The sequence below is a fragment of the Kogia breviceps genome, chromosome 8 (genome assembly GCF_026419965.1).
Source record: "Kogia breviceps isolate mKogBre1 chromosome 8, mKogBre1 haplotype 1, whole genome shotgun sequence".
In the NCBI taxonomy this organism is placed as follows: Eukaryota; Metazoa; Chordata; class Mammalia; order Artiodactyla; family Physeteridae; genus Kogia; species Kogia breviceps.
This window is the reverse complement of record NC_081317.1, coordinates 35,708,459-35,725,755: the sequence shown is the minus strand read 5'-3', so window position 1 is coordinate 35,725,755 and position 17,297 is coordinate 35,708,459. Positions and strand designations below refer to the sequence as shown.

At 35.4% G+C, this 17,297-nt stretch overlaps 1 protein-coding gene across 1 annotated transcript in view; it reads left to right on the top strand.

Moving 5' to 3' along the window:
* The window catches only part of ERCC6L2 (ERCC excision repair 6 like 2), a 152,690-nt gene that overhangs the window by 46,436 nt on the left and 88,957 nt on the right, over positions 1–17,297 (top strand). The window contains exons 4-6 of the mRNA XM_059071749.2: positions 3,339–3,532; positions 10,849–11,010; positions 11,411–11,618. Coding sequence (XP_058927732.1) covers positions 3,339–3,532; positions 10,849–11,010; positions 11,411–11,618 — 564 coding nt within the window. The remainder of the gene's footprint in view (positions 1–3,338; positions 3,533–10,848; positions 11,011–11,410; positions 11,619–17,297) is intronic.

The following is a 17,297-nucleotide window of genomic DNA, read 5'->3' as shown; positions in this document are numbered from 1 at the left end:
CCCGTTTTTGTCTTGTAATTGATTTCTGGTTTTATACCACTGTAATCAGGAAAGATGCTTGATATGATTTCAACCTTCATAAATATATTGACTTTTTTTGTGGCTTAACGTATGGTCTATCCTGGAGAATGTCGCATGTGAACTTAAGAATATATTCTGCTGCTTTTGGAATCATCTGTATATAAGTTATAAATCAGTCTGGTCTAAGTCATTTAAGGTGCCACATATATTTTTATTTTATTTTATTTATTTTTAAAATTTTTATTATTATTATTATTTTTTGTGGTACGCGGGCCTCTCACTGTTGTGGCCTCTCCCACTGTGGAGCACAGGCTCCAGACGCACAGGCTCAGCGGCCATGGCTCACGGACCCAGACGCTCCACGGCATGTGGGATCTTCCCGGACCAGGGCACGAACCCACGTCCCCTGCATTGGCAGGCGGACTCTCAACCACTGCACCACCAGGGAAGCCCCACATATATTTTTAAATTTGACTTCCTTAATTCTTTGATAGTCTTGTTAGTTAATTTACTGTTCATTTATTTGCTTTACTTATGTTTTCTGCAAATAGTTATAATCTTACTTGTCATTTCCATTCTCATGTTTTATTTACTTTTGTTTAATTAGAAGAGATGATATTTATTGTTTTGCTATCCATTGATCTAAGTGATATTGCTCTATAATTTTCTACTTTGTTAGACTGCTTATCAAGTTTTGGTATTACTATTATACTGCTTTTCTAAAAAGGATTTGCAGAGGTTTCTAGAGTGGATTCTCAACTTAAATTTCCATATATTAAATAGCCAGAATATACCAAAGGAAAAGTTATCAATTATGCACAATTTGGATGTAAATTAAATAGATTTGGCATTTTTGAAAGAATTAAGATTGTAGAGTTAATTACAGGGAATATGCTTTAGAGCTTTGAGTTAAATAGCAAAAATTCCAGTTTTATGGTCTGTACGTTTTCTCAATATAGGTACATTTTATTTTTCAGCTTGATATTGCACTTCTTCCAATGTGAAATTTTTACTTTGGCTCTGGTGATCTGTCATTGTCCTCTGAATAGACAGTGCTATTCCTACCTTGCCACTGACATATGCTTTTATTCATTATTTGAACACCTTTTTTTTCTAAGCACAGAACAAAGTACCATAGTTACAGTGGCAAATAAGAAAGTTATGCATCTCAGGGTCATAGACTTTCTGATTTAAGGTGCTAACATGATATATCATTGTTGGTTAAGAGCTTTGGAATTACACAGACATGGGTTCAAATACTTACTTTGCCACTTTATAGCATTATGACCTTGGGCATACTATTTAACACATCTATCCTTTAGTTTTCTCATCTCTAAAAAGGAAATGATAAATATTTTTACTTTATAGCATTTTAATGTGAAGTCCTTGGGTTAATGTCTGTTAAATGGCATAACTCAGTTCTCTTATCTCTTTTAGTATTAAAATGAGTTCTTGATCCATTTGATTTACCTTTTACAACTTTGAAGACCAATATTGTCTATAAGGAATGTCTTAATTTTTAAACAACTTCTGAAATCTTAGGGTTGATTCTAGGAATCTTTAGGTTCATTGGCACCTTTTTTTTTTTTTTTAGGTTTGGGATTTTTATTTATTTATTTTAGCACCTTTATTGGAGTATAATTGCTTTACACTGGTGTGTTCGTTTCTGCTGTACAACAAAGTGTAGATTCATTGACACCTTTGATGAATGACCCCTTGAGTGGAAAACTGCTCAAAGTGCTCATATGGAGTTTGGATACTATTTTCATCTTATAACATTAAAAAGTAAAAAGGTTGGGGGGTCAGGCAGAGACAATAACTGGGCTTATTACTTGGAGCCTAGATATTTTATTTGAAGGTAGGAGGAGAAAAATGGATTTCATAGGATAAATTCTGAGCCAGAAGATGAAACTATTTGAGATGAATCACGTATGACAAAAAAGTACTTATATATGCTTGATGCTGGGGTAGAAAAAAGGAACTCTCACATTTAGTAGGTTAATCTCCTCTTCTTTTTGTTTTTCCTGTTTCTAAAACAAAGTCACAGATTTGACATCTTACAGCTGACAAATGGCCCAGCTGAAATGTTTCATAGAAGAGAGTGTAGGATTTAGAGTAGTGTTGTATTATTTTTTTGTTTGTATGTTTAATTGGTTCATCTTTATCAAGTAGGACAAGTATAAAACTTCAGAAAAGAAACTTACTTAAAACCCTATTAAAGATAATAGCTTAGGAATAGTGGTAACGGTAAGAAACAAAAACATTAAAAATGTAAATGGCTGATGACAACAGGATTTGGGATTAGTACAGGAAAGGTTGGTGAACCCCCAAAACACTTATTTCAAGATTAGACAGAAATATTGTTAATCTTAATAGGTTAGGGCAGAAGTCCCACTTACATGAGTTAAGAGAGAACAGGAGGAGAGTAAGTAGGGACAGCAAATATTGATAACTCTTGAAGATCATTTCTATAAAGAAAGTAAAGTAATGGGGGATAGCTAGAGAGAGATGTAGGTTTAAGGAAGAATATTTTTGTTTGTTTAGTTTGTTTTTTATTGCTGAGAAATATATATTAGAATGTGTTTGCTTGGGGTTGTATGTGGTCCATTGAAAAGCAAAATGTAATCATGTTGGGCAGATTGGGGAGTTTCTTCATCATTGACTTCAGGTTGACAGGAAGTGATTGGAGCCACTACATAAGTTCAGGGTTTGTCTTTAGAAAAGAACATGGACAGTTCACCTATGGTAATAGGTGGGAGGGCAGAATATATAGAAGTAAATATAGGTAGGTTATTGATCTAGTGATAAGAGAAGAGGAGGTTTTCTTCTAATTGCTTCAATTTTCCAGTGAATTGTCCAGGTTATCAACTGATAGTATCTGAGAGAGGGGGAGAGGAAATGGACTAGGAAAGAGAGCTCTGGAAGACCATACATTTCAATAAAAAAACCTGGCGTGCTTTGCATATTTCTATTACCCACATGGCCCTTGAAGTTATTATTGGGATTATACTCCTTTTGTTTTGGAGAATTATTTTTTTCTTATCTCTCAACTCCTTTTGGGGGGAAAATAAAAAATGGCTGCTCCTTTGGACAAGGTTGGGTATCTATTTTTTTCCTAATAAGGTGCTAAGTAAACAACGAAGTATTTTTTGATGGTCTTCTAAGTCCAGATATATTGAATTTCTCAGTTGTATTTATACTTATTAGCTACAGTGTCAAAAATCAAGGAATAGGACTATTGATATTCTGGATTTAACTTTGGGGTTCTTTTTCATTTAAAAAATTATATCATTAATTTTTTTTTCTTCTTCTTACAGATGTTCTTAATAGTTGCTCCTCTTTCTGTTCTCTACAACTGGAGGGATGAACTGGACACCTGGGGATATTTCAGAGTCACTATTTTACATGGTAACAAAAAAGACAATGAACTGGCTCGTGTGAAACAGAGGAAATGTGAAATTGCTCTAACAACATATGAAACACTGCGCTTATGTCTGGATGAGCTTAACAGGTAATTGGAATAATGGGAATGATTGAATTAGTATTATGTTTACATCAATTGTATTTATCCCTTTATATTGTGATTTTTTTAAAGCTCTAAATATTTAGCATGATTTAACTTGATTTCAGGATTATTGAAATAGACAGTTTATAATAATTAACTTGTTTTTTAAGAAGAAAAACCTGAGTCAGATTTTCTACAGTTCCTTATTTTGTTTCCTCTATTACCTTTCCAAACAATGCATGTTAATGCATAGGACTTGTCCTAAATCTCATGTACAACCTTTTATGTGTATGATATCTCTGGACTAAAATAGTGATTTTCGTGAATTATTTTAATTATGGGAGTCTGTTGTGAATATAGACTGGCAAAAAATGCATATACATATTGAGAACCACTATTCCAGGACTATAAGTACCCAAAAGAAATGAACTGTATCTTAAGATTTTAGTGGGGAATCTAGACAGGCAATTATAAAACCATGTGAATGCTATAATATGAAACAGGGAATGTTATAGGAGCACATGAGGAGCCTGACTGCTGCAGAGTGAGGAGAGTAGTAAAGGAGCTTCCCAGAGAAGATGACCTATGAGCTGAGTGAGAATTGAAGGAAGGATGGATAAGAATAGGAAAGAGCAGGAAAATAATCCAGGAAGAGGGAACAAACAACATTTGCAGAGAGGACTTCCCTGGTGGCGCATTGGTTAAGAATCTGCCTGCCAGGGTTTCCCTGGTGGCGCAGTGGTTGAGAGTCCGCCTGCCAATGCAGGGGACATGGGTTCGTGCCCCGGTCTGGGAAGATCCCACATGCCGCGGAGCGGCTGGGCCCGTGAGCCGTGGCCGCTGAGCCTGCACGTCCGGAGCCTGTGCTCCGCAACGGGAGAGGCCACAGCAGTGAGAGGCCCACGAACAGAAAAAAAAAAAAAAAAAAAAAAAAGAATCTGCCTGCCAATGCAGGGGACACGGGTTCAATCCCCAGTCTGGGAAGATCCCACATACCGCGGAGCAACTGAACCCGTGCGCCACAACTACTGAGCCTGTGCTCTAGAGCCCGCAAGCCACAACTACTGAGCCTGCATTGCCACAACTACTGAAGTCAGTGTGTCTAGAGCCCGTGCTCTGCAACAAAGAAGCCACCACAATGAGAGGCCTGCGCACTGCAACCAAGAGTAGCCCCCACTTGCTGCAACTAGAGAAAGCCCGCATGCAGCAACAAAGACCCAACACAGCCAAAAATAAATAAATAAATTTATCCCTTAAAAACAAAATTGTAGAGGCCTTCAGGCAACAAAGATCACAGCACTTTTTAATAAATGAAAGCAGTTCTGATGCTTTCTGCATGTAATGACTGTAGCCTAGAGTGTAAGAAGGAAGTGGCTAGGAGACAACACCAGTGTGGTAAGCAAGGGACAGATCATAAAGAATACTGAAAGCCTCTTAGAAGATTTTGGTCTTTATCCTTAGATCAGCAGAGTGTCCCTGAAGTGTTTTCAGGAGATTACTATTATGATAAAAATGATTAGATTTACATGTTATAAGTAACCAAGCTGCTCTGTGCAGAGTAGAGCTGAATTGAATGGAGAAAGACCAATTAGGAGGCTTGTTATGAGCTAAATTATGTCCCCTCCAAATTCATGTGTTCAAGTCCCAACTCCAAGAACCTCAGAATGTAACTTAAGGTAATTAAGTTAAAATGAATCCATTATAGTGGGGCTTAATCTGGGAGTCCAATCTGACTGGTTGTCCTTAGAAGAAGAGAAGGAGATACCAGGAACTCATGTACACAGAGGAGAGGACAGATGAAGACACAGCAAGAGGGCAGCAATCGGTAAGGAGAGAGACCTCAGAAGAAACCAAACTTGTCAACACTTTGATCTTGGAATTTGAGCCTCCAGAACTGTTGTGTCTGGCATCTTTTGCTCATCATCATGTTTTTGAGATTCAGCTATGTTATTGAATGTATCAGTGATCATTATTTTTTAATGCTGAATTGTATTTCATTTTATGAATATATCACATTTTGTTACCCATTCATTTGGGGATAGATATTTGGGTTTTCCAGTTTTTGGTTACTGAAAGTAAAAATTTAAGTAATATTTATGTATAAGCCTTCTTTTGACATATATTTTGATTTCTCTTCTGTAAATTCCTAGGAGTGGGATTTCTGTGTTACATGGTAAGTATAGGTTTAACTTTAGAAGAAACTGATAAGCCATTTTCCAGAGAGGTTGTACTATTCTACTCCAACTAGCAACCTATTAAAGTTCATTTGTTTCATATTCTCACCAATATTTGGTATTGTCAATCATTTTGTTTTTAGTGTGTATAGTGGTATCCCATTGCAGTGTAATTTGCATTTTTCTGATCTGTGTACACTTGAAAAAAGTGTTTTTTCTACCGTGGTTGGATGTGATGTTCTATAAATATCAGTAAAATCAGTTTGCTTAGGTGTTGTTCAAGTATCCTCTATCTTTACTGATTTTCTTTCTAATTGGCTTACAATTTCTGAGAGAGGAATGTTGAAATTTTCAATTATAATTATGGATTTGTTTATTTTTCCTTTCAGTTCTGTCAATTTTCAATTCATATATTTGAAGCTCTGTAGTTAGGTACACACACATTGATGATTAGTATTTTTTCCTTATAAATTGATCCTTTTTTTTAAAAAAAGTTCCTTTTCATATCTAATAATCTTGAAGTTTTATCTGGTATTAATATAGACAATACAGATTTCTTATGCTTACTGTATTTTTATCATTTTCCAACTTTTTGTTTTTATCTGTTCTTTATATTTAAGGTGAGTGTCTTGTGGTTAGCATATAGTTGGGTCTTGCATTTTTATCCTTTTTGATAATCCCTGCCTTTTATTTGGAGTGTTTAGTCCATTTATATTTAATGTAATTATTTTGTAAAGTTGGATTTAGAGCTACCATTTTTGTGAGCTCTAGGATTTATTTTACTACACTTACAAGCTCATAAGTTTGCCTGTTACTATTTCCTGGATGCTGTCAGAAGACAGGAACAATCTGAGGCATGAAGTTAAGTAACTTACACAGGCCTACAACAACTAAGTCAGTGGTGGACATGAGATTTAAACCTTGACTTTGGGCTTTTATGCAATGTATTATATAAGAGATATTCTATAGTTAGATAAATGTAATAAGAAATTCATTTATCATAGCAAGTCATTTTAATTTTTGTTTAACTTCTCCTTTAGACTGTGAGGTCTTTGATATAGAATAATTTTTGTATTTCAGTGCTTATTACACTTCTAGCATATAATAATGTTAAGTGGTTATTTTCTATGATTGTTATAAATATTAAATAAGAGTTTTAACATAGAGTTATGTAAATCAGGTTTCTGTGCAAAATTAGAAAAATCAAATGTTACAGTTTTTGTTGTATTTAGTTTTCCTTAGTTTGAATGGCTTTATTTTTAACAATATTCAAAATAATTTATATTCAATCTGAGTAAATATTAAGTAATTTTTGTGAGAATGCTCTATATGATAGACCAGGATTAAACATTTATCATAGATAATCCATAGAGTAGATAAACACTCTGAGTGAGCTGTATCTCTTTTTGTTATTACTATTATGTTTTACTTCATTTTTATTTTTATCAAAGTTATATATGCATATTATTTAAAGAGCCAAATATGAACACAGTTCACTCCTGTCTGCCACCCCCATTAGCTGTTCTTCAGAGACAGTCACCTTCAACTCTTTAACTTATCTTCCTAGTTTTTACTTCCATATCTCAAAGAACATGTTCATGCTGCAACTTAAAAATTGTCCTTTAAGTTTTTAACATCACTTGTAGATTTCCTCTTAAGGAAAAATGAGGATTTTGCTGTACTTTGCCCTTCTTTTGCTTACTTTACAGTGTCCTGGCTGGCTATTTTGTGGGATAACAAATAGTATATAGGAGCTCCAACAACTTCTTAGACTGTTGAACATTTACCTAACTCCAATTTCTGGAAGCATCTGGTGCTACCATTTGAGAAAGAGCTCAATAATATGAATCAGATTGTTTCTTGGCATTTTTTACTACTGGCATGGGATACTCCTTCCTCTGTTTTTATAAGTTGTCTTGTTCATCTTCTTCCCTGCTTTAAAAATTTTGTGATTGTTTTCTCCTCTTTTCCTTTGTTCTTGATCTCTTATCCTTTTTCAACTTTATATTAAGAAAATGATCAAACCTTTAGAAAAACTGAAGTAATAGTACATGAACGCCTATATACTCAACACCTATATTCACCAGTGTGTGTGTGTGTGTGTGTGTGTGTGTGTGTATGTTGGCAAGATATAAGTTAATGTGTGTGTGTTGACTATTAAGTCTGTTTAGTCTCTTCTAATCTAGAACATTCCCTCAACTTTATTTTTTTATTATAAGACATTTTGAGGGGACCAGGCCAGTTGTGTTTTAGGATGTCTCACATTAGATTTGTCTGATTGTATTCCTTTAACATATGTAGTTTTGTAAGCTGATTTTGGTCTAAAGACTTAATTAGCTTCAGGTCAGACATTTTTGACAAGAATACTTCATAAATGATGCTGTGGACTTCATATTACATTATTTCAGGAGATATTAATGTCAAGTTGTCCTACTATTAATGTTGTGAAGTTTGTCCCATAGGCTAAGGAGGTGATCATCAGATCTCTCCATTGTAAAGATATGTTTCTCCCTTTACAATTAGAAGTACTTTGTGGGTTATGCTTTGCTACCATTTGAATATCCTGGTCCCTCAATCCTTTTACTTAGTGGTATTAGCATACAGAAATTATTCTTGCCTGAATCAGTTATTTTATTGGGTTTTGAAAAATAATATTTTCCTAAGTTCATCATTTCTTCTATGTTTATTAACAGCATTCTCCTATAATTAGAAATTAACTATAATTTCAACTGGCAAAGCAAGGTGAGTGATGCTTGATTCTTTTGCTTTAATTTCCAATTTTCAGACTAACAAATTGGTACAATGGTCATTCGCAATGATAGCAAAGTTTCTCTCCCACTCCCCAACCCCCATTTTTTGAGTATCACTATGGACTCATAGATTATTGAGGTACAATTGACATGCCATAGAATGTACCCATTTTAAGCATAGAATGGTTTTTAGTAAACTTATAAAGTTGTGCATTTATCACCACAATCCAGTTTAAGAACATTTCCATCACCTCAAAAAGTTTTTTGTTTTCAGTCAGTATCTGGTCCCATCTCGTTCCAGGCAACCACTAATCTGCTTTCTGTCTCTATAGATTTGCCTTTTCTGGAAATTTCATATAAATTTCATACAATATGTAGTCTTTTGTGTCTGGCTTCTTTCACTTAATATGTTTTTTTGGGTTCATCATGTATGATGTTTCAGTAGTTTATTCCTCTTTATTGCTGAACAGTGCTATTATGTGCATATATATATATATACACCTCATTTTATTTGTTCAGTGAATGGACATTTGGATTGTTTCCACTTTGGGGCTATTACTAATAATGCTGCTCTGAACATTTACATACAAGCCTTTGTGTGAATGTAAATTTTCATTTCTCTTGCATAGATACTTTGGAATGGAATTGCTGGGTGGTATGAGGAAATTTAACTTCTTAAGAAACAGCCAAACTGTTTTAGAAAAATAGCTGTACTTTCCCAAAAGCAGTGTATGAGGTTTCCAGTTTTCCTTGCCAGTACTTAATATTGTCAGTCTTTTTTTGATTGACAGTCAAATAGGTTTTTGGTGGTATCTCTTGGGGGTTTTTTTGCATTTTTCTAATGATGAGTTTTTGATGTGCTTATTTTCCCTTTGTATATCTTCTTTGGTGAAATGTCTATTAAAATCTTCTACCCATCTTTTTTTTTTTTTTTTTTTTTTTTTTTTTTTTTTTTTTGTGGTACACGGGCCTCTCACTGTTGTGGTCTCTCCCATTGTGGAGCATAGGCTCCGGATGCGCAGGCTCAGCGGCTGTGGTTCACGTGCCACTCCGCAGCACGTGGGTTCTTCCCAGACCGGGGCATGAACCTGTGTCCCCTGCATCAGCAGGCGGACTGAACCACTGCACCACCAGGGAAGCCCCTACCCATTTTTTTAATTGGATTGTTTTAACTTCAACTGTGTTGTAGTAGTTCTTTATATAATTCTGTATACAAGTTTTTTATCAGGTTATGATTTGCAAATATTTTCTCCCAGTCTGTAGCATGTCTTTTCATTTTCTTAATTGTGTGTTTGGAAGAGCAAAAGTTTTTAACTTTGATGAGGTCCAACTTATCAAAATTTTTTTATTGACCATGCTGTCATATCTAAGAAATTCTTCCCTAACCCAGAGTCACAAGATTTCTTCCTACATTTTACAACTTTTATAGTTTTAGCTTTATATTTAGGTCTGTGATCTATTTTTAGTTAGTTTTTGTATATGTTATAAGGTAAAGATCTAAAGTAAATTTTTTTCTTAAAACTCCTGGGTTTTTATTTACTCAATGTTTTATACTATCCTATAGTCATGCTTAAGTTTTCTAATTAGTCTGGCTTCTGTGTCCTTTGGACATGCCCCCATTTGTCTTTTTTTTTTTTTGCGTTACGCGGGCCTCTCACCGTTGTGGCCTCTCCCGTAGCAGAGCACAGGCTCCGGACGTGCAGGCTGAGCGGCCATGGCTCACGGGCCCAGCCGCTCTGCGTCATGTGGGATCTTTCCAGACCTGGGCACGAACCCATGTCCCCTGCATTGGCAGGCAGACTCTCAACCACTGCGCCACCAGGGAAGCCCCCCATTTGTCTTTGAATACATCTGTGCTTTCTCACTCTCCAGTATTTCCCCTGCTGCACACCTGAAATCAACTGTTTCACCATGGGAATCTACTTCCTTTTAGTGGATTGACCACTATGGTTGTTCATTGCTACTGGGGTAATAATCAATTCTAAAACTTTTTAGCAGACAGACCTATGTAGTACAACTTTTAAAAATCATGAGTTTATATTGATATTTTTTCATTCATAATTAACATAAGTTTTGCTTCTTTTATATTTATTTCTCTATTTTATTACTTTTAGAAGACTCCTTTTTTGTCATTTTAGTCATGTTTAAATGAGTTATTTCATTTCATTGTTACTAAACAGAATCTCTATTTCTTTTTATCTTCCTACACATTTAATTTTCATGGGTTGTCCAAAGCTGTGATCTTTTAAATAAGGAGGTGAGAATTCTGTGGAATCAACAAAGAGTAAAGAGGAAAAAGACTTCAAAACTTTGGTAGAGAAAGCTGCACTCTAAAAATTATATAGATTAAGAAAGGGAAGTTTTTTCAACCTTTCCTCCCTTTTTCCTCACTTTATAGTTTGGAATGGTCAGCTGTCATAGTAGATGAAGCTCATAGAATCAAGAATCCAAAGGCTAGAGTAACAGAAATTATGAAAGCTTTAAAATGTAATGTCCGAATTGGCCTCACTGGAACCATTCTTCAGAACAACATGAAAGAATTGTGGTGTGTTATGGACTGGTGAGTAAAAACACTTTTTATTTTTTGGAAAATTATTTAATACTTCCTGAACTTAATGTTACCTTGCTTCCTAATTATTTGTTTCTGAAAAAGAATTCTCTGTTTACAGAAGTGTTTGATCCCAAACATAGTGTACAGAGTGGAGTGTCCCATGAAAGCCTATCTTTATGATTCATGGTCCCTGAAGTAAATATCTGAACTACTTTACCAGTTCCATCATCTTCTTATAGTTGTTCACTAAAATTGTCATAAAGAACATTCTGCTGTCTTGCCTTTTGTTATTGTAATCATTAATAAACAAATGACTTAGTATATTTCTTAAAAGCAAAAAGAAGTCAGTGATTTCCTATTTAGATAGTTTGATAAAGCCTTAACATTTTTTCTTATTGCCTTTATAAAGGGCTGTGCCAGGACTTTTAGGTAGCAGGATCCACTTCAAGAAGCAGTTTTCTGACCAAGTAGAACATGGTCAGAGACACACAGCAACAAAAAGAGAACTAGCTACTGGCCGAAAGGCCATGCAAAGGCTTGCAAAAAAGATGTCTGGATGGTTTCTCAGGCGTACCAAGACTCTAATCAAGGATCAGTTGCCTAAGAAGGAAGACCGGGTGAGAACAGCTTTTGTGTATATTATGAATTTCTTGTTGTCTTTTATTTTTTTCTAAAAATATTCCTTTTTGAACAGGAAACCTATCTCCTGTGGTATTTTATGAATATAGTTTTTTTGCCTTTTACTCAGTATGAAAAAGAGTTATATGCAGAATTTCATAAAACATTAATTGAGCCCAATCAACTTCCTCACTAACTTTACTAACATTTTATCTAACAGGTTTACTGTTAATATACATTAAACTAATTTCTCTTATTTTATTTATTTATTTATTTATTAAACATCTTTATTGGAGTATAATTGCTTTACAATGGTGTGTTAGTTTCTGCTTTACAACAAAGTGAATCAGTTATACATACACATATGTTCCCATATCTCTTCCCTCTTGCATCTCCCTCCCTCCCACCCTCCCTATCCCACCCCTCTAGGTGGTCACAAACCACCTAGCTGATCTCCCTGTGCTATGCAGCTGCTTCCCACTAGCTATCTGTTTTACATTTCGTACTATATATAAGTCCATGCCATTCTCTCACTTCGTCACAGCTTACCCTTCCCCCTCCCCGTATTCTCAACTCCATGCTCAAGTAGGTCTGTGTTTTATTCCTGTCCTGCCCCTAGTCTCTTCATTACATATTTTTTTCTTAGATTCCATATATATGTGTTAGCATACAGTATTTGTTTTTCTCATTCTGACTTACTTCACTCTGTATGACAGACTCCAGGTCTATCCACCTCATTACAAATAACTCAATTTCATTTCTTTTTATGGCTGAGTAATATTCCATTGTATATATGTGCCACATCTTCTTTATCCATTCATCTGTCAATGGACACTTAGGTTGCTTTCATGTCCTGGCTATCGTAAATAGAGCTGCAATGAATATTTTGGTACATGACTCTTTTTGAATTATGGTTTTCTCAGGGTATATGCCCAGTACTGAAATTGCTGGGTCATATGGTAGTTCTATTTTTAGTTTTTTAAGCAACCTCCATACTGTTCTCCATAGTGGCTGTATCAATTTACATTCCCACCAGCAGTGCAAAAGTTTACCCTTTTCTCCACACCCTCTCCAGCATTACTTGTTTCTAGATTTTTTGATCATGGCCATTCTGACCAGTGTGAGATGATATCTCATTGTAGTTTTGATTTTCATTTCTCCAATGTTTAATGATGTGGAGCTTTCTTTCATGTATTTGTTGGCAATCTGTATATCTTCTTTGAAGAAATATCTATTTAGTTCTTCCGCCCATTTTTGGATTGGGTTGTTTCTTTTTTTGTTATTGAGCTGCATGAGTTGCTTATAAATTTTAGAGATTAATCCTTTGTCAGTTGCTTCATTTGCAACTATTTTCTCCCATTTTGAGGGTTGTCTTTTCATCTTGTTTATGGTTTCCTTTGCTGTGCAAAAGCTTTTAAGTTTCATTAGATCCCATTTGTTTATTTTTGTTTTTATTTTCATTTCTCTAGGAGGTGGGTAAAAAGGATCTTGCTGTGATTTATGTCATAGAGTGTTCTGCCTATGTTTTCCTCTAAGAGTTTGATAGTGTCTGGCCTTATATTTAGGTCTTTAACCCATTTTGAGTTTATTTTTATATATGTTGTTAGGGAGTGTTATAATTTCATACTTCTACAGGTAGCTGTCCAGTTTTCCCAGCACCACTTATTGAAGAGGCTGTCTTTTCTCCATTGTATATTCTTGCCTCCTTTATCAAAGATGAGGTGACCATATGTGCATGGGTTTATCTCTGGGCTTTCTATCCTGTTCCATTGATCTGTATTTCTGTTTTTGTGCTGGTACCATACTGTCTTGATTATTGTAGCTTTGTAGTATAGTCTGAAGTCAGGGAGGCTGATTCCTCCAGCTCCGTTTTTCTTTCTCAAGATTGCTTTGGCTATTCAGGGTCTTTTGTGTTTCCATACAAATTGTGAAATTTTTGTTCTAGTTCTGTAAAAAATGCCAGTGGTAGTTTGATAGGGATTGCATTGAATCTGTAGATTTCTTTGGGTAGTAGAGTAATTTTCACAATGTTGATTCTTCCAATCCAAGAACATGGTATATCTCTCCATCTATTTGTATCATCTTTAATTTCTTTCATCAGTGTCTTATAATTTTCTGCATACAGGTCTTACAGGTCTTTTGTCTCCTTAGGTAGCTTTATTCTAGATATTTTATTATTTTAGTTGCAGTGGTAAATGGGAGTGTTTTCTTAATTTCACTCTCAGATTTTTCATCATTAGTGTATAAGAATGCCAGAGATCTCTGTGCATTAATTTTGTATCCTGCTACTTTACAAAATTCATTGATTAGCTCAGGTAGTTTTCTGGTAGCATCCTTAGGATTCTCTATATATAATATCATGTCATCTGTAGACAGTGACAGCTTTACTTCTTCTTTCCGATTTGGGTTCCTTTTATTTCGTTTTCTTTTCTGATTGCTGTGGCTAGAACTTCCAAATCTATGTTGAATAAGAGAGGTGAGAGTGGGCAACCTTGTCTTGGTCCTGATCTTAGTGGAAATGGTTTCAGTTTTTCACCATTGAGAACGATGCTGGCTGTGGGTTTGTCATTTATGGCCTTTATTATGTTGAGGTAAGTTCCCTCTATGCCTACTTTCTGCAGGGTTTTTATCATAAATGGGTGTTGAATTTTGTCAAAAGCTTTCTCTGCATCTATCGAGAGGATCATATGGTTTTTCTCCTTCAGTTTGTTGATATGGTGTATCACGTTGATTGAGTTGCATATATTGACGAATCTTTGCATTCCTGGAATAAACCCCACTTGACCATGGTGTCTGATCCTTTTAATGTGCTGTTGGATTCTGTTTGCTAGTATTTTGTTGAGGATTTTTGCATTTATGTTCATCAGTGATATTGGCCTGTAGTTTTCTTTCTTTGTGACATCTTTGTCGGATATTGGTATCTGGGTGATCGTGGCCTCATAGAATAAGTTTGGAAGTGTTTCTCACTCTGCTATTTTTTGGAAGAGTTTGAGAAAGATAGGTGTTAGCTCTTCTCTAAATGTTTGATAGAATTCGCCTGTGAAGCCATCTGGTCCGGGGCTTTTGTTTGTTGGAAGATGTTTAATCACAGTTTCAATTTCAGTGCTTGTGATTGGTCTGTTCATATTTTCTATTTCTTCCTGCTCCAGTAGTGGCAGGTTTTGCATTTCTAAGAATTTGTCCATTTCTTCCAGGTAATCCATTTATTGGCATACAGTTGCTTGTAGTAATCTCAAATAATCTTTTGTGTTTCTGCAGTGTCAGTTGTTATGTCTCCTTTTTCATTTCTAATTCTATTGATTTGAGTCTTCTCCCTGTTTTTCTTGATGAGTCTGGATAATGGTTTATTAATTTTGTTTATCTTCTCAAAGAACCAGCTTTTATTTTATTGATCTTTGCTATTTTGTCCTTCATTTCTTTTTCATTTATTTCTGATCTGATCTTTATGATTTCTTTTATTCTGCTACATTTAGGGTTTTTTTGTTCTTCGTTCTCTAATTGCTTTAGGTGCAAAGTTAGGTTGTTTATTCGAGATGTTTCCTGTTTCTTAAGGTAGGATTGTATTGCTATAAACTTCCCTGTTAGAACTACTTTTGCTGCATCCCATAGGTTTTGGGTTGTCGTGTCTCCATTGTCATTTGTTTCTAAGTATTTTTTGATTTCCTCTTTGATTTCTTCAGTGATCACTTTGTTATTAAGTAGTGTATTGTTTAGCCTCCATGTGTTTGTATTTTTTACAGATCTTTTCCTGTAATTAATATCTAGTCTCATAGCATTGTGGTCAGAAAAGATTCTTGATACAATTTCAATTTTCTTAAATTTATCAAGGCTTGATTTATGACCCTAGATATAATCTATCCTGGAGAATGTTCCATGAGCACTTGAGAAAAATATGTAGTCTGTTGTTTTTGGATGGAATGTCCTATAAATATCAATTAATTACATCTTTTGTAATGTATAATTTAAAGCTTGTGTTTACTTATTTATTTTCTTTTTGGATGATCTGTCCATTGCTGAAAGTGGGGTCTTAAAGTCCGCTACTATGATTGTGTTACTGTCTATTTCCCCTTTTATGGCTGTTAGTATTTGCCTTATGTATTGAGGTGCTCCTATGTTGGGTGCATAAATGTTTACAATTGTTATATCTTCTTCATGGATTGATCCCTTGATCATTATGTAGTGTCTCTCTTTGTCTGTTGTAATAGTTTTTATTTTAAAGTCTATTTTGTCTGCTGTGAGAATTGCTACTCCAGCTTTCTTTTGATTTCCATTTCCATGGAATATCTCTTTCAGTCCCCTCACTTTCAGTCTGTATGTGTCCCTAGGTCTGAAGTGGGTCTCTTGTAGACAGCCTGTATATGTGTCTTGTTTTTGTATCCATTCAGCCAGTCTGTGTCTTTTGGTGGGAGCATTTAATCCATTTACATTTAAGGTAATTATCGATATGTATGTTCCTATTACCATTTAATTGTTTCGAGTTTGTTCTTTTTTTTTTTTTTTTTTTTTTTTGCAGTACACGGGCCTCTCACTACCGTGGCCTCTCCCGTTGCCGGAGCACAGGCTCTGGACGCGCAGGCTCAGCAGCCACGGCTCACGGGCCCAGCCGCTCCGCGGCACATGGGACCTTCCCGGGCCGGGGCAGGAACCCGTGTCCCCTGCATCGGCAGGCGGACTCTCAACCACTGCGCCACCTGGGAAGCCCCTCAAGTTTGTTCTTGTAGGTCTTTTCTTTCTCTTGTGTTTCTTGCCTAGAGAAGTTCCTTTAGCATTTGTTGTAAAGCTGGTTTGGTGGTGCTGACCTCTCTCAGCTTTTGCTTGTCTGTAAAGATTTTAATTTCTCCATCAAATCTGAATGAGATCCTTGCTGGGTAGAGTAATCTTGGTTGTAGTTTCTTCTCCTTCATCACTTTAAATATGTCCTGCCAGTTCCTTCTGGCTTGCAGAGTTTCTGCTGAAAGATCAGCTTTAATCTTATGGGGATTCCCTTGTGTGTTATTTGTTCTTTTTCCCTTGCTGCTTTTAATATATTTTCTTTGTATTTAATTTTTGACAGTTTGATTATTATGTGTCTTGGCGTGTTTTTCCTTGGATTTATCCTGTATGGGACTCTCTGTGCTTCCTGGACTTGATTGACTATTTCCTTTCCCATATTAGGGAAGTTTTCAACTATAATCTCTTCAAATATTTTCTCAGTCCCTTTCTTTTTCTCTTCTTCTTCTGGTACCCCTATAATTCGAATGTTGGTATGTTTAATATTGTCCCAGGGGTCTCTGAGACTGTTCTCCATTCTTTTCATACTTTTTTCTTTATTCTGCTCTGCTGTAGTTATTTCCACTATTTTATCTTCCAGGTCACTTATCTGTTCTTCTGCCTCAGTTATTCTGCTATTGATCCCATCTAGAGTATTTTAAATTTTATTTATTGTGTTTCTCATCGTTGCTTGCTTCCTCTTTATTTCTTCTAGGTCCTTGTTATATGTTTGTTGCACTTTGTCTATTCTATTTCTAAGAGTTTGGGTCATCTTTACTATCATTATTCTGTATTCTTTTTCAGGTAGACTGCTATTTCCTCTTCATTTTTTATGTCTGGTGGGTTTTTACCAAATTTCTCTTATTTTAGAACAAGAAGGCTTTTGATATAATTCTTCCTCAATGAAGGAAGAAGAACTTCTCTCCCTA